This window comes from Ovis aries, chromosome 3 (genome assembly GCF_016772045.2).
Source record: "Ovis aries strain OAR_USU_Benz2616 breed Rambouillet chromosome 3, ARS-UI_Ramb_v3.0, whole genome shotgun sequence".
NCBI classification, from domain to species: domain Eukaryota; kingdom Metazoa; phylum Chordata; class Mammalia; order Artiodactyla; family Bovidae; genus Ovis; species Ovis aries.
Window position 1 is genome coordinate 112,644,606 of NC_056056.1, and position 25,652 is coordinate 112,670,257.

Below are 25,652 nucleotides of genomic sequence, written 5' to 3' on the forward strand. Positions count from 1 at the left end.
AAATGAACATCAACACAAATGACTTTCTGGGATTTTGATTGGGATTGCATTGGATTTATATATCAATTTGGGAAAAACAATATTGAGTCTTCCTACCTAGGAGCATGAAATCTTTTCCCATTTATTTAGTTCTTTAATTTTGTTCTTCAGAGGGTTGCCATTTTCCTAATATAGGACTTGCACATATTTGTTATGTTTATGCCTAGTTATTTGTTATGTTTATGCCTAGTTATTTCATGTTTGTAAACAGCATTGTGTTTTGAATTTCAAATTCTACTTGTTTCACTGCAGGCATATAGGAAGGCAACTGATTCATGTGTATTAATCTTGTGTCCTGCAACCTTGTTATAATCAGTTATTAGCTCCAGGAGGTTTCTTTTTGTAAAATCTCTGACAATCATGCCATCTGCAAACAAAGACAGTTTAATTTCTTCCTTCCCAAGATGTACACATTTTAGTTCATTTTCTTGTTTTATGGAATTAGCCAGTATCTCCAATATAGTGTTGCAAAGGAGCAATAAGAGGGAATATCTTTCCCTTATTTCTGATTTTAGTGTGAAAGCTTCTAGTTTCTCACCACTAAGAATGATATTATCTATATCATACTTTTTTTTAGTTTTTAAAATCAAGTTGAGGAAGTTCTCCCTTTATTGCTAATTTACTGAGAGTTTTTATGTTGGATGGGTATTGGATTTTGTCAAGTGCCTCTTCCTCATTTATTGATATGATCTTATTTCTCTTTTTTAGCCTTTTGATGTGATGGATTATGTTAATTGACTTCCATTGAATCACCTGAGTGGTTGGGATAATTCTCACTTGGTTGTAGGGCATACTTCTTTTTATACATTGTTGGATTCAATTTGCTAGTATTTTGTTGAGAATTTTGGCACTGGCATTCATGAGAGAAATTGCTCTGAATCCTTCCGTTCTTGTGTTAATAACATCTTTGTCTTATCCTGATATTAGAGTAATGCTAGTGAATTAGAACTAGAATGAGTTAGGAAGTATTTTTTCTGCTTCTGTCCTCTAAAAAAGATTGTAGAGAATCAGTGTAACTTTCTCCTTAAATGTTAGGTCAAAGTACACTTTTAAAGTACAGTTTGAAACCCTAAAGACTCTACCAGAAAATTACTAGAGCTAATCAACGAATATAGTAAAGTTGCAGGATATAAAATCAACACACAAAAATCCTTTGCATTCCTATACACTAACAATGAGAAAACAGAAAGAGAAATTAAGGAAACAATTCCATTCACCATTGCAACGAAAGAATAAAATACTATTCTACCTAAAAATATATCTACCTAAAGAAACAAAAGACCTATATATAGAAAACTATAAAACACTGATGAAAGAAATCAAAGAGGACACAAATACATGGAGAAATATACCGTGTTCATGGATCAAAAGAATCAGTATAGTGAAAATGAGTATACTACCCAAAGCAATCTACAGATTCAATGCAATCCCTATCAAGCTACCAACGGTATTTTTCAGAGAACTAGTACAAATAATTTCACAATTTGTATGGAAACACAAAAAAACTCAAATAGCCAAAGCAGTCTTGAGAAAGAAGAATGGAACTGGAGGAATCAACCTGCCTGACTTCAGGCTCTACTACAAAGCCACAGTCATCAAGACAGTATGGTACTGGCACAAAGATAGAAATATAGATCAATGGAACAAAATAGAAAGCCCAGAGATGAATCCACACACCTATGAACACCTTATCTTTGACAAAGGAGGCAAGAATATACAACGGAGAAAAGATAATCTCTTTAACAACTGGTGCTAGGAAAACTGGTCAACCACTTGTAAAAGAATGAAACTAGATCACTTTCTAACACCATACACAAAAATAAACTCAAAATGGATTAAAGATCTAAACATAAGACTAGAAACTATAAAACTCCTAGAGGAAAACATAGGCAAAACACTCTCCGACATAAACCACAGCAGAATCCTCTATGACCCACCTCCCAGAATACTGGAAATAAAAGCGAAAATAAATGGGACTTAATTAAAATTAAAAGCTTCTGCAAAACAAAGGAAACTATAAGCAAGGTGAAAAGACAGCCTTCAGAATGGGATAAAATAATAGCAAACAAAGCAACGGACAAAGAATTAATCTCAAAAATATACAAGCAACTTATGCAGCTCAATTCCAGAAAAATAAACGACCCAATCAAAAAGTGGGCCAAAGAACTAAACAGACATTTCTCCAAGGAAGACATACAGATGGCTAACAAACATATGCAAAGATGCTCAACATCACTCATTATCAGAGAAATGCAAATCAAAACCACAATGAGGTACCATTTCATGCCAGTCAGAATGGCTGCTATTCAAAAGTCAACAAGCAATAAATGCTGGAAAGGGTGTGGAGAAAAGGGAACCCTCTTACACTGTTGGTGGGAATGCAAACTAGTACAGCCACTATGGAGAATAGTGTGGAGGCTCCTTAAAAAACTGGAAATAGAACTGCCATAAGACCCAGCAATCCCACTGCTGGGCATATACACCGAGGAAACCAGAATTGAAAGAGACACATGTACTCCCAATGTTCATCACAGCACTGTTTATATAATAGCCAGGACATGGAAGCAACCTAGATGTCCATCGGCAGACAAATGGATAAGAAAGCTGTGGTACATATACACAATGGAATATTACTCAGCCATTAAAAAGAATACATTTGAATCAGTTCTAATGAGGTGGATGAAACTGGAGCCTATTATACAGAGTGAAGTAAGCCAGAAAGAAAAATACTAATACAGTATACTAAATATATATGGAATACAGTATACTCATATATATGGAATTTAGAAAGATGGTAATGATAACCCTGTATGTGAGACAGCAAAAGAGACACAGATGTATAGAGCGGTCTTTTGGACTCTGTGGGAGAGGTGGAGGGTGGGATGATGTGGGAGAATGGCACTGAACCATATAAGTTATCACATGTGAAACTAATCGCCAGTCCAGGTTTGATGCAGGGTGCTCGGGGCTGGTGCAGCGGGATGACCCAGAGGGATGGGATGGGGAGGGGGATTCAGGATGGGGAACACATGTACACCCATGGCAGATTCATGTCAGTGTATGGCAAAACCAATACAATATTGTAAAGTAAAATAATTAAGTAATTAATTAAAAAAAATAAAGTACAGTTTGCATTTGTAAGTTATGTGGTAGCTTATGGTGAAGCAGCTTGAATCCTAAGCACGGTGTCTGGAATTATCACGATGGGGAAAGGAAATGCTGGATCACATAGAAACCCACCTTTGCTTTGTTTCAGAGCACTCCTTTGCTGATTTCTATTGATACAACATTTACTGAAAACCTAGTACATGACAGCAAGCATTGCTCTAGGTGCTTGATAATTAATTAGTTAATTACACATGCACATTTATACACATATATACATATACGTCAGAGAAGGCAATGGCACCCCACTCCAGTTCTCTTGCCTGGAAAATCCCATGGATGGAGAAGCCTGGTGGGCTGCAGTCCATGGGGTCGCGAAGAGTCAGACACAACTGACTGACTTCACTTTCATGCACTGGAGAAGGAAATGGCAACCCACTCCAGTGTTCTCGCCTGGAGAATCCCAGGGACGGGGGAGCCTGGTGGGCTGCCATCTCTGGGGTGGCACAGAGTCAGACACGACTGAAGCAACTTAGCAGCAGCAGCAGCATACATATATGTGAATAAATAAGTGTCTACCATTTGTTTAAAATTAAAATTCTTTGTTTTGACATAATTTCAGATCTTTGCTGTGGTAACTGAATACAAAATTGCTACATATCCTTTACCCAGATTCCCCAAATATTAACATTTTATTATTTTCTCCTTGAGACTTTGTCATAACATTCCATTATACTTAAATATTCCAGCATAAATTTCCTAAAACCAAGAACATTTTTTTATATAATCATAAGGCAATGATTAAAATCAGGAAGGTAACATTGATACAAAAGTACTGTCTACTATACAGATTGTATTCAAATTTTGCCAGTTGTTCCAGCAGCAACATATGTTGTCTGCTAATGCAACATAAGATTCTGGGTCACATATTGCATTCAATTTTTATTTAACTCAGAATAATTCCTCACTCTTCCTTTGTCCTTTATGACAGTGACATTTTCAAGGAGTACAGGCCGTATATTTTGTAGAATGTCCCTCACTTTGGGTTTGTCAGATGTTTCTGCTTCATGATTCGATTCAGGATATGACTTTCGGTAGGAATATCACAGGAGTGACATTGGCTTCTCAGCGCATCATTTCAGGAGACACACAATACCAATTTATCCCATGTTCCTATTTTTAAAGTACTTAGCATCTAGCATTTGTGACAGGACATAGAGAAATAATCCTGGTATAGTCTGATCATCACAATAAGTCAGATGTACATGAATGTAGACACATTCATTCATCCTTCATACTTGCTTGGCTTACCACTTTGCTCCAGCCATTTCTGCTGGAGCCAACTCTGCTCTGCCACGGTCTGTGTCAAGTGCTTGGGACATCTCTTGCTACTGCAGTAGGAACTCTGCCGCCACCACCTGGGATGCCTACAGAAGCCCAGCCAGCTATTTTAGCACAGGCACAGACTGGGGGGTGGAAGGAGCTGACACTGAAGGGTAGAGCCAGAGAATCCATCATCAGCTCCTCCACGTCAGGCACTCCTGACAATTCCGAGGGACAATGTACACAGCTCTCCAAAGGCTCTCATCAGGACAAAGCTCCAGGCACCCAGAGTGACGACCAGCTCAAAACCTATGCCTGCAGACAACAGAAAGACATGGGGGCGGGGGCTGGGGTGGGGGAAGGAGAGGGTTGGATGCTCTGAGAGAGTGGCACTGACATATATACAGTGCCATGTGCAAAATCACACGTAGAAAGTCAAGCGTTTGTCTATGAACCAAGTAAGGATGGCCCTCGAACGGCCTGAAGACAATGGCAGTTGTAAGACCTGTAGATTGACTTATTTTTGTTAAGGACTCATGAAGACTTTCTGCCCAGGTGGCACAGTGTTTAAGAATCTGCCTGCCAGTGCAAGAGACTCAAGAGTCATGGGTTTGATCCCTGGGTTGGGAAGATCCCCTGGAGAAGGAAATGGTAACCAGCTCCAGTATTCTTGCCTGGAAAATTCCATGGACAGAGGAGCCTAGTGGGCTACATGAGCATACATGCAGGGCAGGGCATGAAGACGTAAAGAAAGGATAGACTCATGTTACCAACACTTTACTCCAGGCAGGCTATGAAAATCAGAAAGCCTCCAAGGCGGTACTTAAAGGGATGCTTATTTTTTGTATCCACAAAGCAAACTGTGCTGATAATCAGATCCAGGACTGAGTTGGAAGGACACAGAGCTACACAGAAGACTGAATATACTGTCTCGACAAGTCTTCTATGCTAAAGGCAGGGCCCTATAAGGGGAAAAAGTAGAATCCTGAGACTCTGAACAGTAGCATTTCGGTGAACAAGCATGAGAAATTGTCAAAATGTCTTATGAAATCTGTGTTGGTACAAATAGCTTCCTCTGCTTTGCTTAAGAATAGCCTCCCTTTTCTGGAGACCCTACAGTAAACCTGTAGAAGCAACAGACACAGAAACAAAGATCTGTAAGACCTGGTTAACATTTATTTACCTGAAGGAACAGAGGAGTGAATCCTGAAACTGCCAGATCAGGGAAGGCAAAGAAGGACAGCAGAGAACTCACTGAGGTTGAAAACCATCTGGAGTTTCACGATGTGGCAGGACACATGAGCTAAGTCTAATATATTGCTAGGATGGCTCCTTAGACCTCGGATAGGGTGAAGACCTATAGGAAATGAAGGACAGACTCTAGAAGTGCCTTGACTGCCTTGAGGAAGGTGTCTGAAGGCTCAGAGAGGTTAGAATGTAAGAAAAACTTATAATATTATCCCTGAGAACTCACCATCTGACTGTGTTCTCTGTAAGAGTCTGGTGGGTGCACCCACCTCAAAGGCAGTAAGAAAGTCGGTGGTGAGGATACCATTGACGTCTCCAAGAAGCCCAGTGGCAGTTATCCATTACAGGTGACAGTGAAGAGATGCTGCTGTGGGACTGGGTTCCTTAACATTATCTGGATTGACAGGAATCCAAAACAGCGGAGGCCTGGTGGTAGCACTTAACCTACAGAAGGAAAGTGGACACAATTGTGATAATGGGCTGCAAGGCCAGAATGACCACAGAATATCTTCATCCACAGAGCTCTGTAATAACGACTAATGGACCCTCAGTCAGTCAGTTCAGTCACTCAGTTGTGTCCGACTCTTTGCAACCCCATGAATTGCAGCATGCCAGGCCTCCCTGTCCATCACCATCTCCCAGAGTTCACTCAGACTCATGTCCATCGAGTCAGTGATGCCATCCAGCCATCTCATCCTCGGTCGTCCCCTTCTCCTCCTGCCCCCAATCCCTCCCCGCATCACAGTCTTTTCCAATGAGTCAACTCTTCACATGAGGTGGCCAAAGTGCTGGAGCTTCAGCTTCAGTATCATTCCCTCCAAAGAAATCCCAGGGCTGATCTCCTTCAGAATGCACTGGCTGGATCTCCTTGCAGTCCAAGGGATTCTCAAGAGTCTTCTCCAGCACCACAGTTCAAAAGCATCAGTTCTTTGGCGCTCAGCTTTCTTCATAGTCCATGCATACATGACCACTGGAAAAACCATAGCCTTGACTAGACGGACCTTAGTTGGCAAAGTAATGTCTCTGCTTTTGAATATGCTATCTAGGTTGGTCATAACTTTTCTTCCAAGGAGTAAGCGTCTTTTAATTTCATGGCTACAGTCACCATCTGCAGTGATTTTGGAGCCCCCCAAAATAAAGTCTACTGTTTCCCCATCTATTTCCCATGAAGTGATGGGACCAGATGCCATGATCTTTGTTTTCTGAATGTTGAGCTTTAAGCCAGCTTTTTCACTCTCCTCTTTCACTTTCATCAAGACCCTAGTGAGTCTCAAAGCAAGTTAAAGAGCATCCACTAGGGCGTTACTTGATCTGTATGTGTAATCACAAAAAAAGTCAACAGCTGGTTAACATTTCCTACTGTCGGGGATCTTCCCAGCCCAGGAATGGAACCTGTGTCTCCTGCATTGGCAGGCAGATTCTCTACTGCTGAGCTGCCAAGGAAGCCCATATACTTACTGAGAATTATTTTAATTTTATTTAACCTAGGATAAACTAGATGACTTCTCAAAGTCCTTTAAAGGTTAAAGTTATTAGTCAAGAACTAGAGTCATCATTTATCACCATCAGGATTTTTCTTTTTTTTCCCAAACTGGGATCCCTGGACTACGCTGAGAAAGTCCTGAACTCTCTAATATTTATGCAAACTCGTGTGTATGTATGTTTGGAAATCTGTAGTTCCCACTGTCTTCTCATAATTGACTAATCTAAAGGCAAGTATCACAAAAGTTGAATTTGAGATGAATCTCAGGGGATGAAATTAGGAAAAAAGTCTTGCAGTGAATGAGGTAACCAATCGTAGAAATAACCCAAACTTACCAATGAGGGGTGGAGGTGTCAGGGAACTCTCAGGTTCAGAAATCTGAGAACAGTCTCTAGAACAGCGGTTCCCAATCTTTTTGGCACCAGGGTCCAGTTTCGTGGAAGACAATTTTTCCACCGACCAGGGTAGGGAGGATGATTCAAGCACATGACATTTATTGTGCCCTTTACTTTTATTATTACATCAGCTCCATCTCAGATCATCAGGCATTAGATTAGAGATTGGGGACCCCTGCTCTAGTATCTAATTATATTAGCAGATCAAAAGCTGAGTGAGGATGGAGGAAAACTTTCAGCTGTGGGGGATTTCTGAAATGTCCAGATGGTCAGTTAAAACTGCACTACAGATTTTCTCCCTTAGTACCTGTTAAAAAAAAAAAAAAAAGGTCTAGAAAATTCACCAATTTAGCAATCAAAAAATGAAAGTGGCATATCCTAAAGTTAAAAAGAGAGAGAGAGAGAGAGAAATAAAAAATAGACAGGGACACAAAGGAGCATAATATTCTGAAACAAAGCAGAGAAGAATGAATGAGCTTACTTCTTAACTGTGCCCTTTCATCCACCTACCTAACTCAAGCTACACTGATAAAGATAGCAAATATCTGAGATTCACACTAATTGGCAGAGAAACCAACCTAGTTTGGTTTTGTGTTTCATTTTGTGACTGTACATTACTAGAAATAGCTGCAAGAAAGTCTGGTGAGGTAGAGAAAGTGAACCACGGAGCTGAGGTTTACAACGAAAGTGAAAGTTCCAGGACTTTAAGATGGGGAGACAATCTGAAGTCTCAGGGCATTTCCTTATGGGAAAGAGATAAGAGATATGAGCTAGAATAAACTTTCAGCAAAGATAAAATAACCCAGGTTTTCTCACACAGGCTGTATTTTGCCTCAACAGGGCTTTTGTCTTCACCATTTCCTCAAGGAAAGGAAAAAGTACACAAAAGAAGAAATACTCTGTCCTCAAATAGGAACTAAGAGTAGAAACGAAGCTGGACTCAGATATGTAGGGAAGAAAGTAAAGACGACAGAAACAGGATTCAAACCCAGGTGGTCTGACTAGCCTGGGAAATCTGGATAGAAGAATGTTTCCTACATAATATAAATCAGCTGAACCAACTTTAGCTCAATTTCTAACTCTCAGTCTGATTCTTAGGTATAAATAAGTCAATGAGAGAGGAGCCCCGAGTTGCTGATCTAATACCTTGCAAGCATGTTTGCGTGTGTGCCAAGTTTCTTGTGTCTGACTCTTTGGTGACCCCATGGACTGGAGCCCGCCAGGCTCCTCTGTCCATGGAATTCTCCAGGCAAGAATACTGGAGTGGGTTGCCATGCCCTCCTCCAGGGGATCTTTGCTACCCAGGGATCGAACCTGCAGCTCCTGCAGCTCCTGCGTTACAGGCAGGTTCTTTACCGCTGAGCCACCGTGGAAGCCTGATCTGATACCTTAGGGGACATAAACTAATCAGGATACATCCATGCAGCGACGGGCCAGGAGCTTGGGGAAGAGGTCAGCGGCAGCACTGCCAGGGAGCATTGTGAAAGCAGCCCGGTCACAGTCTGGGCCTGTAAGTTACCACACATCCAAACTGTCCTAATGAAAATCCTCATGTGTGTGTGTGTGTTAAGTTATTCAGCCGCATCCGATGCTTTGGGACCCCATGGACTGTAGCCCACCAGGCTCCTCAGTCCTTGGAATTCCCCAGGCAGGAATACTGGAGCAGGTTGTCATTTCCTTCTCCAGGGGATCTCCCAGATCCAGGGATCAAACTCACATCTCCTGTGTTGCAGGCAGAGTCTTTACCGTCTGAGCCACCAAGGAAGCCCTCATGTAAGTTTGCTTTTTTAATATCCTTCTGAACAGGAAACCTGGCAGGGGTCCAGCATAGTGAATCAGAGCACCATTAGCACTGAGGCAACTGGGACCTGGGACTCTCTACCAGATTGCTTGCATTTGTACCTGGACAAAAGTCTCCTCGAGCAGCAGGATATAGAGAAACCATAAGGGGCTAAAATTAACTACACGTGCAGCTAGGGCAACTGTCAAAAATAAGACACAAACAGGGCATAAACCAACTGCCATTTTGGTGGTGTGGGGAGCAGAGTATTTTGTATCATCCCTACACACAGTACCACCAAGGGGGAGAGCAGACCACCTAAACACCCCATCCCCCAGCCATCCCACCAATCAGCCCAACACTTACTCCATTTAAGGAACCAGCCTGACCTCCTAGGAGAGCAAGGGCACCTGTTACTTGAATTCACTTCCTCCTGCTGTGAGTCCCGATAAAGCTTTGCCTGAAGCCTGGCCTCTTATCAATTTCCATTTATTAAAGGGTCCAAGAACTCTAGTCAGTAACTACACCGCATCCCCAAGTTAAACACATGTCAAATTTCACATACTCCTTTCCTTCTCTAATTCGATCTTATCTACACCAATGGGACAAGATGAAAACTGAATTGTTGTAGCGAAAATTATTTCTGTCCATGTGAAAATGTGTCTGAAAGCAGTTTGGAGCACCGAAAGCAGGACCCTAATTCTGTTTAATTCTGCATAATGGGTGGAGGAGTCAGAACCAAAATTTTTGGTTTGGGCCAGGATCAAAAGAATGAAAATCAGCTCAGACCAAAATGAGAAAAAGCAACTGTGCTGGGAGAACAGACACTGATAAAACCAGCCACAAAGTTGACAGAGATGCCATTTCCCCCCCACCCCCACCCCCAGCCATGCAGCGTCTGTAAAATGCTATTTTCACCCCGCTCTGAGCGATACTTTTCTCTTGCCAATGATGCCCAGACACTTTGCTTTTTTATTACTATACTACCCAATTACTAAGCCGCCCTCTCCCACTGACAGCATCCAATCCCCGGTTACCCCTCTTTTCCAAATCCCGCCTCAGAAACAGCGTCCAATCCAGAACCGATCCCCGCTCACCCAGACCCTACAGACCTCCTCTGGCGGGAACCTAAACCTCACAGAAGATGCTTTCTCCTACCTTTCTGAGCGGTATCCAAGCTTCCTTGGAGTGCCCTCCCTCCTGATTACAAATAAATCTGATACTGTCGGATTGCAGGCTTCTTCCTGATTTGGCTTTAACACAAAACAGGTTAGTATCAGGATCCCTATGAAATAATGCTTGTTGCTAAATCGTTCTCTGAGCAGTTTAGATTTTCGATTTTTAATAGCTAATAAATAAATACTTTCTATAACGGTGCCATCAGCACATTTCTAAAACCCAATCCCCGCTACCAACCATGGAGCCCTGATATCCGTTAAAAAAATGTATTTTCCTCTGGTTCGCATTTCAGCGAATTCAGCTTAAATAACTTCAGTTCTGAATTCCTGGATTACATTAAAATGTAGCAGAAGGGGGCGTGCGGATTTTGAGGGCGTTCATTTTAAATGTGGTTATTCGTAATTTAAGACAGGGCAGTTTGGGATCATCTTAAAAAGGCTTCTTCAGGAAGAAATCCCAAGCTTTATCCGTGTTTTCCGGGGTCCCCCCGGAGGCATAAACTGCGGGACGATCTTTCTGAGGGCGGAGGAAGGGGTGCGTTTTTCTTTTTCCAGGAGCGATGCACATCTGGATTCAAGCCTGAGCGTCCCAAAGCTAGTACGCGGAGCGGGGTGATGGCTGCACCCCAGGTCGCTGAGGACGTGCCCCGGGGGTCTCGGATCGGGGCAGCGGGATTTGCTGGCGTGGGCTGTCCCGACGGCCCGGGCCCCCGAGTCCCGGCTGCACGGCTCCGAGCCCTGCCCTCGTGGCTGCGCCGCCGCAAGGTTTCCCACGTGAAGGACCGGGTTACCCCCTCGCTGGGCGGCCGAATCCCCCCGGCAGCCAGAGGCGCAGGGCTGCGGGAGGCCAGGGCCCGCCCCCGCGCGGCGGCGCCCACGCCCAGAGCCTCAGGCCCGCCGGCCCCGGCGCAGTGCAGCAGAGCGCGCTCCCGCGCGGGCCGGCCCCACACGCGCGCGCGCGCGCGCAGGGCCCCGCGCGCTCCGAGGGGGAGGGGGCAGAGGGGGCGGCACGGGGGGAGGGGGAGGAGGCGGCGGCGACCGCGTCGCCTCCGGCGGGGCTCGCGCTCGCCCTCGCGCTCGCCCTCCGCCTCGCCCGAGCCCGGCGAGGGTGAAACGCTTTCTCCCGGCATGCAGCGGGAGGAGGGATTTAACACCAAGATGGCGGACGGCCCGGATGAGTACGAGAGCGAAGCGGGCTGCGTGCCCCTTCTCCATCCAGAGGTGAGGAGCGGCTCCGGGCGCAGTCCTCGGCCCGCGGTCCCCCCGGCCCGTCGCCCCCGGCCGCGCGGCTGGGCGGCGGCCTGCGCGTGTGGGGTAGTGGAGCGTGCCGGAGTTGGGGAGGGCGGGCAGGCAGGTCCAGGCCCGAGCGGGCTGTGAGCGGATAACGGGGGAGGAGATAGCGGGGCGGGCCCGGCCGGGGCGTGCTCCGGGACGCCGGCCCCGGCTGTGCCTGGAGGGCAGGGGTGGAGGTGCTGACGGGTCTCCGCTGGCGCTGCGCTGCTCGCCGGTCCGCTGGAGACGGGGCCCTGGTGCTGGTTTGGAACCGCAGCTTGAGCGCCTAGTTCTGCTCCAGCCTCCCCGCGGGGGTGGGGGGAGAAGGAAGCGCGTTTGGTTTTGATTTCTTCAGTTTCCCTTCACCAGAGTGAACGACCGTGTCTGTTCCTCCCATTTGGCTCTCTGGAGATGTGTAGGGTATGAACACAGTTTCTTGGCCAAAGTGATGTCCTTCGTGTTGTGCCATAGGCAGCACCTCGGGGCACCTTGTGTCGGATGTCCGTATTTTAGCGTTTATCCTTAAACGATTAAAAAGAGAGGTCGAAACTTTTGGGAATAGACCCACGCTCACAGTAGCTTGTCTAAGTATCTTGTTTTTAAGGGGGACAGGAGCCAGAAGAGGATAGTGCAACACGTTTTCCCATCACATGAGTGTCTTCCCTGGAAGTAAACAGCGCTCCGCTCCAGGATCAGTAGCATTCTGTACGTGTTTACTTCTTAGTTCATAACTGAGGGAGTGCTCATTCAGGCCTGGAAGCGATTCTTGATGCCTCCCGGTTTTAAATGGTCCACAGTGATGTGCGGAGGGCAGCAGCAAAGCTTCCTGAAAAACTCGTACAGTTTTTATGAGCCTTGTAAGGGATGAAGACAATCTCTGTGTTGTGGTAGGGTGAACAAACATGGAAGCCTCTAACTGGTTAGCATGTATTAGAATGATTCTGTTTATTTCTGCAGTTGAGATTATACCCAGTGTATTGTTTGTTGTTTAGTGGTTAAGTCGGTACAAACTTTTTTGCAGCCCTTTGTACTGTAGACCGCCAGGCTTCTCTGGCCATGGGATTCTTCAGGCAAGAATACTGGAGTGGGTTGCCATCCCCGTTCTCCAGGGGATCTTCCCCCACCTAGAGATCCGACCCACGTCTCCTGCATTGGCAGGTGGATTCTTTACCACTGAGCCAGGAGGGAAGCCCATAGCATGCTTGTATTACTTAGTAAAATATAAATACAAGCACTTACCCATGTTATATACTAATACTCGTCACCTTCTCATTTGTCACTTTGACTTATCAAAAACAGTGGGACAGTTCCTTAGGCGCATACCTGGGCCACTCTAAGTGAAAAGGCTACTCTGGATTTCTAACAAACAGAGCTGTACAATAAAACTAAACGTTCTTTTTTGACCAAATGGTAAAAAAATTCTCAGAATTGGCATTGGAGATCTCTCTCTTTTAGTTCACGCTTCAGGCCCTAAAACTATATAAAGAAATAGACAAAGTTTTCAGAAGATGCACTGAAAATGTTGAAAATTAGAATATTTCTAATCACCTATTCCTGTGAAAGTATTTTTAAATACATAAATACTGATTCTGTGTATTTTAACATAACTTTTCTCTCTTCATAAACTTTTGCTTTGTGAAGTAGTTCATTGTTTGGTACTTTAGGAATAATTTCAACAGGCGACTAATCCAGAGATTGCTTGGTGTGATGGAATGGCCTGTAGGCTTGAAATTCAGAGACCAGGCTTCAGGTTACCATTTGATAAACTCTTAACTAGAAAATCAACTGCCTCATCAGTGAAAGTGAAAGTTGAAATACATGACAGTTACCATTCCTTTTTACTTGGCAAACATGGGGTTCGCTTAGTTCAGATATTTTGAGTCTTAAGCTCCTAACTGTTAATACCAGAGCTATGCATTTTTCCTGTGGTTAGTTTTGCACTCACAGCTGGTATGCGAAGAGCTGACACATTGGAAAAGACCCTGATGCTGGGAAAGACTGTAGGCAAAAGAAGAAGGGGGGACAGAGGATGAGGTGGTTGAATGGCACCACCCACTCAATGGACATGAGTCTGAGCAAACTCCAGAAGGTAGTGAAGGACGGGGAAGCTTGGCATGCTGCAGTTCATGGGGTTATAAAGAGTTGGACATGACTTAGGGACTAAACAGTAGACCTGGGATAATTCTGTGTTTGTTCTTGGGCAAGCTACTTCTCTGAGTTTTAGGTTCATGATTTTTAATAATGGGATGAAGAAATATAAGCTATAATAAGGATTAAGTGAGATAATGTATCCTTTTTTGTTGGTGAAGTAAGCAGTGTCTTCATTCTTCCTTGGAAAGAAACTGAACAAACCTTTATTTGCTTTGGTGAGCAAATAGGATAATAGTAGCTTTAACTTGCTTAGCATGGACTTTTGGCTAGACAAACTTGGGTTCCAATTCTGGATTTGTAGTAATGAGCCAAGTGACCTGAGACAGGTTCTTAGCCTCTTAAAGCCTCAGTTTGTTCATCAGAAAATGGAAATGCTGCCTAGTTCATTTGGCTTTAAGGGATCAGGTTGTGTTGAGCTTTGTTGAGCTTGAAGAACTGGCACATTGTAGCTGCTCAGCTAATGTTTCTCCTTTCTCCAACCAGAAGGAGAATGGTGTTATATATTTATTTTGATTTTGATAAATGGTTTAGAAACTTGTTCAGGTTTTATGCTTTAATTTAATGGAATAGGATCTTGCAGGAACAAGTTTATTTTACTTTTTATGTTCAAATTTAGCACTGTGTCACAAAAATTGTTTCTCACTATTTGTTGAATAGATCATTTGTGAGGTAAAGACATTATCTATTCCTTAAATCTGTTAATATGCAGACTGCTCACTGTTAAAACCTTTCTTAGGGGATTATGTAACTAGATGAACAATGAACCCTCCTTTTTAGAAGTATTTGCTGTGAGAGAACCTTACTTTTCAGTTAATTAAATAATCCATTCATTTATTAAGTCATTTAATTATCTGTTTATCTTGAGACTTCAGGATATTTGTGATAAAGTCAGTGTGAAACAATATAGGCTACTGGTTAAAAGCCAAGACTAGTGACAAATGGAAAATCTAGATTCTGCCTCTTACTATCATCATGGTCAAATTACATTTTATGCTTTTGTGAAATTAGGTTCATAGTACCTACCTCTAAGTAGAATAACGTTTATAAAGCAGTCATGGCAGATCTAGGCACATAGACTGCTGACCAAATCTAAAGGGCCTTGGGCCCTGACATAAAGTGAGTACTGATGCTGTTGACTTTTGTTTTCTGATGAGATAGACTTTTATTTTAATGGAAAAAATTAGAGGCTATTTGGAAAAAGATAAACTGATTATCAGGGGAATTAGGCTGCTAATCCCAGCTTTTCTCCTTTAGGCCAGTAGACATTTGAATTATACTTTGTTTCTTTGCTTTTAAGATGAAGAGGCTAGACTGTGTGCTGTCTTCAGATTTCGTCAGACTTCAATGTTCTGATGTATGCTGCAAGTTTTCGAGGTTGATAGGCTTGATCATCTCTCCGCTAGATGCACAGCTCTGTGCTAGGTTTTATGGGTGAAAATGTAATGGATAGCTTCTGCTGTCCAGAAGTTAATGACCTAGTTGGGAAGATAGGCGAAACCAAGTAACTGCTGAAAGGAGAAGTGTAGTCAGTAAGTTTGGATTCCCGTTATCTAGACTGGTTAGAAGTAAAACTTAAGTGGATGGATACCATGTGTTGGTCTCTAGATCCAGCTGACTTGCTGTCTGTCACCAGCCTTCCGTCTCACTTGCTAATACATCCTCAGTAAGCCACCCTGCTCTTTCATATAATGAGGCCATGATACTCCCTTCAGTCAGAGTATCATTATTAGGCTCTCTGTTTGAGCAAGAGCTGACTTAGAGCTTTGAACTGGATTGCCTAGATGATGTAGAACTTTGATCTCTTGATTGCTTCCTTTTTTTTCCCCTCAATTTCAAAACTTCGATTACTGCCTTTTCTCTAGTGTCTCATTTTTTTTAATGCTGTTTTTTTGCTTCACATTACATTTGTGTATATTTGTGTCTCATTTTACACAAATGTAACGTGAAGCAAAAAAAGTTAGCATTAAAAAAAATTGAGACACTAGAGAAACGGCAGTAACAGAAGTTTTGAAATTGAGGGGAAAAAAAAGGAAGCAATCAAGAGATGAAAGTTCTACATCATCTAGGCAATCCAGTTCAAAGCTCTAAGTCAGCTCTTGCTCAAACGGAGAGCCCTTATAATTGCCTCACGTTACATTTGTGTATATTTGTGTCTCATTTTTGGAGAAGGCGATGGCACCCCACTCCAGTGCTCTTGCCTGGAAAATCCCGTGGATGGAGGAGCCTGGTGGGCTGCAGTCCATGGGATCGCAGAGAGTCGGACGCGACTGAGCGACTTCACTTTCACTTTTCACTTTCATGCATTGGAGAGGGAAATGGCAACCCACTCCAGTGTTCTTGCCTGGAGAATCCCAGGGACGGGGGAGCCTGGTGGGCTGCCATCTATAGGGTCACACAGAGTCGGACATGACTGAAGCGACTTAGCAGCAGCAGTGTTTCATTTTTTCTTTGTTTAGAGTATTAAACTGAAGTACTGAAAATTGCTTTTCTTTTTCTAATAGGTTGCTGGCACGTTCTTTCCCTTCAAAACAGGTCTTTATGTCAGTCTTTAGGATCTGATCCCTTTTTTTATTCAACAAAAATTCAGCTATAGGCCATATACTTATAATTTAGATTTAAGAATACTATACCTCAAGCATAGTAACCACTGATTCAATATATATAAAATGAAAATGCAATTAATCGGTGACCTCATGAACTGTGGCAAAGCCAAAATTGAAAATTACTGATCTGTAGAACAAAAAAATTACATTTGATTGTGAGAAGGGCCATCTTACTGTTTTGATCACTGTTTTTGTTTAATTTGTGAGACTTACCCACAAAATTTTTATTAAGAGTGGACTGTTCAGTAGGTACATATAGGAGTGTATAGGTTGCAAGTGGTTCCGTTCAAATCCTAGTTTTCCACTTGCTACCCATGTGACTCTGGGCAAGTTCCAGAGTACTGTGTTCCAGTTTCCCAGACTAAAATGGGGACATAATAGCCCCTATATCATGAAGTTGCTGTGAAAATTAAATGAGAAAACGTGTGTAAAGTTCTGTGTCTGGCACTTGGTAACACAATGCATGTTAGCTGTTAATGTTGTGATAAGTTAGTAATGTCCCAGGCAAGAGTAGTATTCATGTATTAGATATTGAGACAACTGACTAAGTAGCTAAGATAAAGAAAATTGGTTGTCTGGGGTTTGAAGAGAGGATGGGCAGGCAGCTTTTTATTATAAACATTTGCTTGCACTATTTAATTTTCTTAAGGGCTTCCCATTCTCTCATAGCTCAGTTGGTAAGGAATCTACCTGCAATACAGGGGTCCTGGGTTTGATCCTTGGGTTGGGAAGATCTCCTGGAGAAGGAAATGGCAACCCATTCTAATATTCTTGCCTGGAGAATCCCATGGACAGAGGAGCCTGGCAGGCTACAGTCCATGGGCTCAAAAGGAGTTAGACATGACTTAGCAACTAAACCAACACCAAAGGCTTCTCAGGTGGCTCAATAGTAAAGAATCTGCCTGCCAAGCAGGGGACATGGGCTTCAGTCCCTGGGTTGGGAAGATCCCCTATAAAAGGAAATGGCAACCCACTCCAGTATTCTTACTGGGAAATCCCATGGACAGAGGAGCATGGTGGGCTATAGTCCATGGGGTCACAAAAGAGCTGGACATGACTTAGTGACTAAACAACAGTTTTCTTAAAGATGTGTGCTTTGATCTAAGAGTGTTTATTGAAAAGCTAAGTATGGTCTTCATGCTTTGATAGGCCACAGAGTAAGTCATTATAAAATAACAAAAGATGAATTGGTGGCCTTCAGGTCCCTCTGGAGAGATGAAGGTGCACCTGTGTGTGTGTATTTTGTTAACATTTTTAAATGCATTGTGGACCTCCTTTCCTCTAGAGAGTATCTTTAAGGGTGTCTTAGGGTTGGTTAGTCAGTTAAGGCATCTTGATGTAGTGTGCCTTTAACAGAACTCCCAACAGGCATGTAATGCTTAAGGATGTTATGATTAGATTCTGTTACAGATAGGTAATTTAAGAATAAAATATCAAATAGATTAAACTGTGGAATTTGAAAAATTGATTGAAGGCAGTATTTGTATTTACAAAATATGCAGGTAAAATTCTCACCCAGTGCAATAACTATACATTTGTAGGATGATATCTTCTGTTAAATTCTCCTTAGCTATAAGCAGCTAATTTGAAAGTAGAGTGAAACTTGAGCTTTCTGTGAGATATTATGAAAAACTTAATTTCCTGAATTATAGAGGGTTAACAAAATATTTTTTGTTTTTGTCTCAGTTGTTGAAGATTTGTCAAGTGAGTTACTTTGACTTTTTAGGGTTAATACATATTAAATACGATAGAATCTTTCTTTGACAAATCAGAATATTATAGTGTCTTAGACTCATTTTTCTGATTATCAACAATTATTGTTGAGATGGAAACAGTAGGGATGAGTATACCTGAAGGGTTTTTTTGTATATATATCAGATAACTTATGTTTTTTTCTCAGTTGTGTTATACTAGGAACAATCAACTGAGAAATAATAACTAATGGTTGAGAAGTTACTGTACCCTCGTTCAGTTTTTTAGAAAAACTTTCTAATTATGAACATCTGTTAATTTATGGAAGATTTGATGAAGGATGAACCAGATTGGTGGCCAGAACTATTCTCATTCTCGTGAAGATAAATGAATGGATGAGTGAGTGAGTGAAGGAACACACTGTTCTGTGCCTGAAGGAGTTGCTTGTCGTGTTAGTTAGAGTCCTTGGACTGCGAATGTCACCAGCCTTCTTAAAATCTCCTTGGGCAAGAAAGGGGGTTTCCTCATTCACATAGCCCACACGTGGGCTGGGCTCAAGGGTAGCTGGAATGTGAGCCGAGAATGTCGCCAAGACGGTCTTCTCTCTCGTCTCATCTATGCCTTTCAGCTTCATTTTCTCCTTATGCAGAGTAGGTTCTGTGTTCTCTGCAGTGGGGACATGGATGCCAGCATCGTGTCTACAACCTTGGCTGACCATCAGAGAGGGACTGCGTGTCTTTCCTCCTTCCGCACTGGAAAGGGCAAGCAGGGCCTCCTGACTTAGTTTGTGTGCCCACTCCTGTGGCCGCAGGAGAGAGCGTAAACTTGGCCAAGGTTTCTTGCTTGGGATCGGAGGAGGGAGAGTTTCCTTAAAGAAGGAGTGCTGCGGGGAAACTGTTTCTGTGCTCTGCACGCTTAATGTGAAGAACTGTCTCTTTGCTTCGTTCCAGTCTTCTTGTTTTCTACGTACTTCGGGACTCTAATTACACTGCACTCATTGTTAACAGGAAATGTTCTAGTTGAGCTACTGAATAGCATTCTGCATGAATAATCCAGACTACGACTGGGAAACATTCTCTGTAAAGGCCAGATAGAAAGTATTTTCAAGTTTGTGGACCGTGTAGTCTCTGGAGCAGCGACTCAGCTCAGTGGTGATTGTATGGAAGCAGTTGTAGGCAATATGGGATTGAATGAGTGTGCTGTGTTTCAATAAAACTTTATATATAAACTTAGGTGCTGGGCCAGATTTGAATTATAGGCTCTATTTGCCAGCCCCGATCTAGATAATATGTAAGAACTCCAAGAAATTTATGTTAAAATATATAGTTCAGTGCATTAAACCCCATTCACTGCTGGTATGCAATAATTTCATCTCCCATCAGCCCGGGAGATGGGTTGGGTAAAATAAGAATGTATGTGTCTGTGTGTGTGTGTTTATTAGAACCTTATGGAGGACTTATGCTTCCATATACACATTTCAAAGTTTCTAACTTAGTATTTGGGTTTGTGGTATGTATGTTTTGAAAAACTTTCAGAGGTGATACTGTAAACAGTCCCATACTTTATCCTACCCTCTCTGATACACACTTGATATGTGGGAAAAGTTTTATTGTTTGTTTTTCTTTTTTGCACAAGAAGGAAGAAGGATGCTAATTTGAGATTTAAGGTATAAGGCATTGTACTGTGTGCTTTTCTTGTTATTTCCTCAGTCTTCTGATAATCACAAGTGTAATTGCTAACAGTTATCAAATTATAACTATGAGCTGGCCACTGTCCTGAGCAGTTTTGCATATATGTTCATTCATTTAATTCCCACACCTTCTTACAAAGGAGAGGATCGAGGCATAGAGAGGGTAACTTGGTGGTAAGTAGCAGAACTGAACTTGAATTCAGGGCTTCCCTGGTGGCTCAGAGGTTAAAGTGTCTGCCTGCAATGCAGGAGACCTGGGTTCCTCTCTGGGTTGGGAAGATGCCCTAGAGAAGGAAATGGCAACCCACTCCAGTATTCTTGCATGGAGAATCCCATGGACAGAGGACCCTGGTGGACTAGAGTCCACGGGGTCACAAAGAGTTGGACACGACTGAGTGACTTCACTTTCACTTTTAAGCTGCTTAAATCCAGTTGCCCCTTTAGTATTGTGCAGCAGCTTGTGATAGTGATGATACAGAGTTGATTGAATAGCTGGCTGTGATAGCAAATGTCCTTGATATTATAAAAAAATTTTTTAATAGATTAATTTTTAGAGTAGTTTCCGGTTCGCAGCAACATAGAGCAGAAAGTACAGAGAGTTCCCATATACCAGGGGTCAACAACTTGCACTGGAGGTGGCATGTTTGTTACAGTCATTGAACCTGCATTGACCCATCATTATCATCCAAAATCTGTACTTTACTTCCGGTTCTCTTCTAGGTTTTAATATGGGTTTTGACAAATGAATAATGACATGTATCTACTATTACAGTATCATACAGAATAGTTCCATTATCCTGAAAATGCTCTGTGTTCTGTCTACTCATCCCTCTCTCTCTCTGCTAACTCTGGCAACCTCTGATCTTTTTGCTGTTTCCATAGTTATCCCTTTATCATAATGTCATGTACAGTTGATCCTTGAACACATGGGCTTGAACTGTGTGAATCTACTTACGCATGGATTTTTTTTCAGTATTAAATACTACAGTACCATGTGCATCTTGTGTGTGCATCACAAGCTGGAATCAAGATTTCTGGGAGAAATATCAACCTCAGATATGCAGATAATGCTACCCTTATGGCAAAAAGCAAAGAGAGATTAAACAACTTCTTGATGAAGGTGGAAGAGGAGAGTGAAAAAGCTGGCTTAAAACTCAACATTCAGAGACTTAAGATCATGGCATCCGGTGCCTTCACTTCATGGCAAAATGCATGGGGAAACAGTGGAAACAGTGGTAGATATTATTTTCCTGGTCTCCAAAATCACTGCAGATGGTGACCACACCTATGATGTTAAAAGACTCTTGCTCCTTGGAAGAAAAACTGTGACAAAACTAGACAGTGTATTAAAAAGCAGAGACATTACTTTGTTGACAAAGGTCCGTCTAGTCAAAACTGTGGTTTTTCCAGTAGTCATGTACAGATGTGAGAGTTGGGCCATAAAGAAGGTTGAGCACTGAAGAATTGATGCTTTCGAACTGTGGTGCTGGAGAAGACTCTTGGAGAGTCCCTTGGACAGCAAGGAGATCAAACCAGTCAATCCTAAAGGAGATCAATCCTGAATATTAACTGGAAGGACTGATGCTGAAGCTGAAGCTCCAATACTTCGGCCCTCTGATCGAATAGCCAACCCTGATGCTAGGAAAGATGGAGGGCAGGAGAAGGGGTAACAGAATTGAGATGGTTGGATGGCATCATCAACTCAATGGACATGAGTTTGAGGAAAGTCTGGGAGGTGGTGATGGACAGGGCAGCTTGGTATGTTGTAGTCCGCTGGGTGGCAGAGTCAGACATGATTTAATGACTGAACAGTGGACAACAATGTGCATATTACAGTCAACATTGTCTTTGATTCTGAGGAATCCTACCTCTAAGTAAAGTTTAGAGTAGCACGTGGCACGGAGTTAGCTGTTACTTGTTTTACGGTCTTCCCTTTCTTTCTGCTGTTCAGGATTATGAGAGAGAGAATTGTTCAGCGTTGTTGAATCTGTTTGTGCCTTGGAGATTTTATCTCCCTTCACTGTAATTAAAAATATGCATTAGTCTTCATTCATAATTCTGTAATTTTTATAACCATGAATAAAATGTAGACATTATTTTCTAAGGAAGTTTTGCTTTCGATTTAACACTTGATATAATACTTGTTATTTTCTTACTTGTCTCCTTTTTCCTGAGGATAACTGAATGTTATTGCTTAGTTGCAGAGTCCAACTCTGCAATCCCGTGGACTGTAGCCCACCCGGCTCCTTTGACTGTGGGATTTCCCAGGCAAGAATACTGAAGTGGGTTGCCGTTCCCTCCTCCAGCGGACCTCCCTGACTCTGTACCCGTGACTTTTACATCTCCTGCGTCGGCAGATGGACTCTTTACCTCTGCGCTCCCCGGGAAACCCTACTGGTATCATACAGTGCTATAAAATTCACACTTTTTTCTGAAGACACGTTTGCCATAGTTTCATCTTAGCACATAATGACCTTTCCCATTATAAAATGTCTAGATCTGCCTTATCCAGCCTGGCAGCCACCAATGATGGCCTGTGGCTATTTAAACTGATTAAAATGAGTAAAATAAAAATTTGAGTTTTTCAGTTATATTAGTCACATTTTCAGTGTTTTATTAGCCACGTGTGGCTAGTGACTACTATTATAGATAGCGCAGAAATATAGAATGTATCAGTAATTGCAGAAAGTTCTGTGGGACAACACTGGTCTGTATAGTTTTTGTTTTAATTTATATCCTTTAAAGCTGTTTTTTTTAACCACATAGCTATTTTTATTGAGGCATATTGTATTTATAAATTACACATTTTAAACGTTTTAAGTTAATGATTTTCTTTGAATTAAAAAATTTTTACATGGACATAATTATAGATTCACATCTTGTTGCAAGAAAAAATGCAGAGAGATTCTGTGTACCCTTTTATATAGGTTTTTCAAATGGTAACACCTTGCAAAATTATCATATCGAATCCGAGAAGTTGATATAGAATCATTGAAGTTACAGGATATTTTTTATCACCAGAAAGATCTTTCATATTGCCTTTGTATACCCATACCAACCTATTCTCCCATTTCTATAATTTTGTAATGTAAAGAATGTTTTTTAAATGAAATCCCTGTGAGACTGGCTTTTTTCATTTAGCATAACAGTTTGGAGATTCATCCAGGTTTTAGCATGTATCAGTAGTTCATTGCTTCTTACTGGGTAGGATGTGGATATACATCCGCATTGTTTCCAGTTTGGGGTTATTATAAATAAAGCTGCTTTAAGTGTTTGTGTAAAGATCCCGTGTAAACGTTGAGTTTTTCATTTCCCTAGGATAAATACGTAAGAGTACTGTTACTGGGCCATATGATAGTTGTATGTTAAAATTTTTAAGAAACTGTCACTGTTTTCTGGAGTGGCTGTACGTTTTACATTCCAACCAACTCAGTGGTGTATGAGTAATCTGATCTCTCTGCCTCCTTTCCAGCATTTGGTGTGGTCACTTTTTAATTTTAGCCCATTTTAATAGGTATGTGATGGTAAGTCATTATGTTGTTAATTTACGTTTCCCTAACAGCTAATGATGCTGACTTTGTTTTCAAAGTGCTTATTTGCCATCTGTATCTTCCTGAGTTAAGTATTTCTTTGTGTGAGTTTGCTAGAGCCACCATGGCAAAATATCACATATGAAATGTCCTAAATGATGGAAATTTATTTTCTCCTTTATTTAGTTCTGGAAGCAAGGAATCCAGGAACAAGGTTGGCAGGTGTGGTTTCTTCTGAGGTGTCACTCTGCTTAGCAGATGGCAGCCCTCTTGCTGTGTCCTCCGCGTGTCTGTTTCTGAGTGTATACGTATCTCTGGTGTCGGCATGTCCAGATTTTCTCCCTGGAGTAGGAAATACCTATTCCAGTATCCTCCCTGGAGAGTCTCATGGGCAGCGGAGCCTGGCATGTCCGTGGGATCATGGACAGAGGAGCCTACAGTTCACGGTGTCGCAGAGGCGGGTGCGACTGAGCGACTGACGGGACGCCAGTCACGCTGGATTAGGGCCCGCCTTGATGACGTCGTTTTAACTTGACCTGTTCGGGCTTCCGCAGATGGATTTGGGGGGACACAGTTCAGCCGTAACAGTGTCCCTTTCCAGTTTTTTAAAAATTGTTTTACTGTTGAGTTTTGAGAAGTTTGTTTTTTGTTTTTAATACCCTAGGCCCTAGTCTTTTGTTACGGTTTGCAAATATTTTCTCTCAGCCTGTAGCTTGTTTGTGAAAGTTGATTAAACTTGACAGTGGAAGTCACTCAGTCGTGTCCGACTCTTTGTGACCGCATGGACTGTAGCCCACGAGGGATTCTCCAGGCAAGAATACTGGAGTGGGTTGCCATTCCCTTCTCCAGGGGATCTTCCTGACCCAGGGATTGAACCCTGGTCTCCTGCATCGCAGGCAAATCCTTTACCATCTGAACCACCAGGGTAGCCATAACTGGGTCTTTCTGAGACCGTGAAGTGAAAGTGAAAGTGAAGTCGTTCAATCGTGTCCGACTCTTTGCGACCTCATGGACTGTAGCCTACGAGGCTCCTCCGTCCATGGGATTTTCCAGGCAAGAGTACCGGAGTGGGTTGCCGCTTCCTTCTCTAGGGGATCTTCCCAACCCAGGGATCGAACCCAGGTCTCCTGCATCACAAGCAGACGCTTTACCATCTGAGCCACCAGGGAAGACTCACTGAGACCATATATATATTTAAATTCTGATTAATTTCAGTTTATAAATTTTTCCTTTTATGGATTGTGCTTTTGATGTTAAGTTCTCTTTGCCTAGCAATAGATCCAAGAGTTTTTTTTTTTTTTCCTTGTTCAGACAGTTTATGGTTTTACTTGTAACATTTATGTTTAAGTTCAGGATCAATTTTGAGTTTTTTTTTGTATGAAATGTGAAAATTAGGTTGAACATTCCCGCCCCCCCCCCCGCCCCCCCGCCACGCCCCATAAATGTCCAGCTGCTCTAGCACCATTTATTGAAAAGTTTATCATCCTTCCATTGAATTGCTTTTATGTTATTGTCAGAAATCAGGAGAGCATATTTGTATGTTTTCATTTCTGGGTTCTGGATCCTGTTTCATTGATGTATGTATCTATCTCTCACCCAGCACTACACAGTCTTGATTGTTGGAGCTATGCACTAGGTCTTGAACAGGCTGCTGCTTTGTGCAGTTCCTTTTTTAATTTTTGAAATTATCTTAGCTGTTTTAGCTGCCTTGCCATATAAATTTTGGGTATGCACTCAGTGGTGTCCGGCTCGCTGCGACCCCATAGACTGTAGCCCACCAGGCTCCTCTGTCCATGGGGTTTTCCTGGCAGGAATACTGGAGTGGGTTGCTATTTCCTCCTCCAGGGAATCTTCCCAACTCAGAGACTCCCACCTGGGAAGCCCTGCATATAAGTTTTATTAATAGAATAGTATTATATATACATACAGAACATCTTGCTGGGATTTTGATATAACTTGCCTTAAATTTATCTATCCGTGTGGGGGAAATTGATGTCTTAACCGTTTCTAGTCTTCCAGTCCATAAATATGGTACGTCTGCCTATTTATTTAGATCTTCTGTGATTTCTCATCAGTGTTCTGTGTTTTTTAGTACAGAAGTACTGCATATGTTCGTCTACGATAATTTCTGTCCTCTCATGCCCACTTACGGCGTCTCTCCAG

The 25,652-nt window shown here is 42.4% G+C and overlaps 1 protein-coding gene, 1 long non-coding RNA gene and 1 other non-coding gene across 4 annotated transcripts in view; 1 reads left to right on the forward strand and 2 right to left on the reverse strand.

Moving 5' to 3' along the window:
• Positions 1–462: 462 nt before the first annotated feature.
• Positions 463–11,433, reverse strand: LOC105611134 (uncharacterized). Its single transcript, XR_001434340.4, has 4 exons — positions 10,532–11,433; positions 7,534–7,900; positions 5,942–6,159; positions 463–4,782 (listed from the first exon to the last, which is right to left on the reverse strand). It is a non-coding gene; the product is annotated as an uncharacterized LOC105611134 (long non-coding RNA).
• Positions 11,434–11,666: 233 nt separating this feature from the next.
• Positions 11,667–25,652, forward strand: part of ZDHHC17 (zinc finger DHHC-type palmitoyltransferase 17) — a 99,821-nt gene continuing 85,835 nt past the window's right edge. For both annotated transcript variants that reach the window (XM_027967158.3, XM_042246542.2), the window contains exon 1: positions 11,667–11,772. In XM_027967158.3, coding sequence (XP_027822959.1) covers positions 11,680–11,772 — 93 coding nt within the window. In that variant the 5' untranslated portion in view covers positions 11,667–11,679. The remainder of the gene's footprint in view (positions 11,773–25,652) is intronic.
• TRNAH-GUG (transfer RNA histidin (anticodon GUG)) lies at positions 24,587–24,658 on the reverse strand. The gene has a single exon. It is a non-coding gene; the product is annotated as a tRNA-His (tRNA).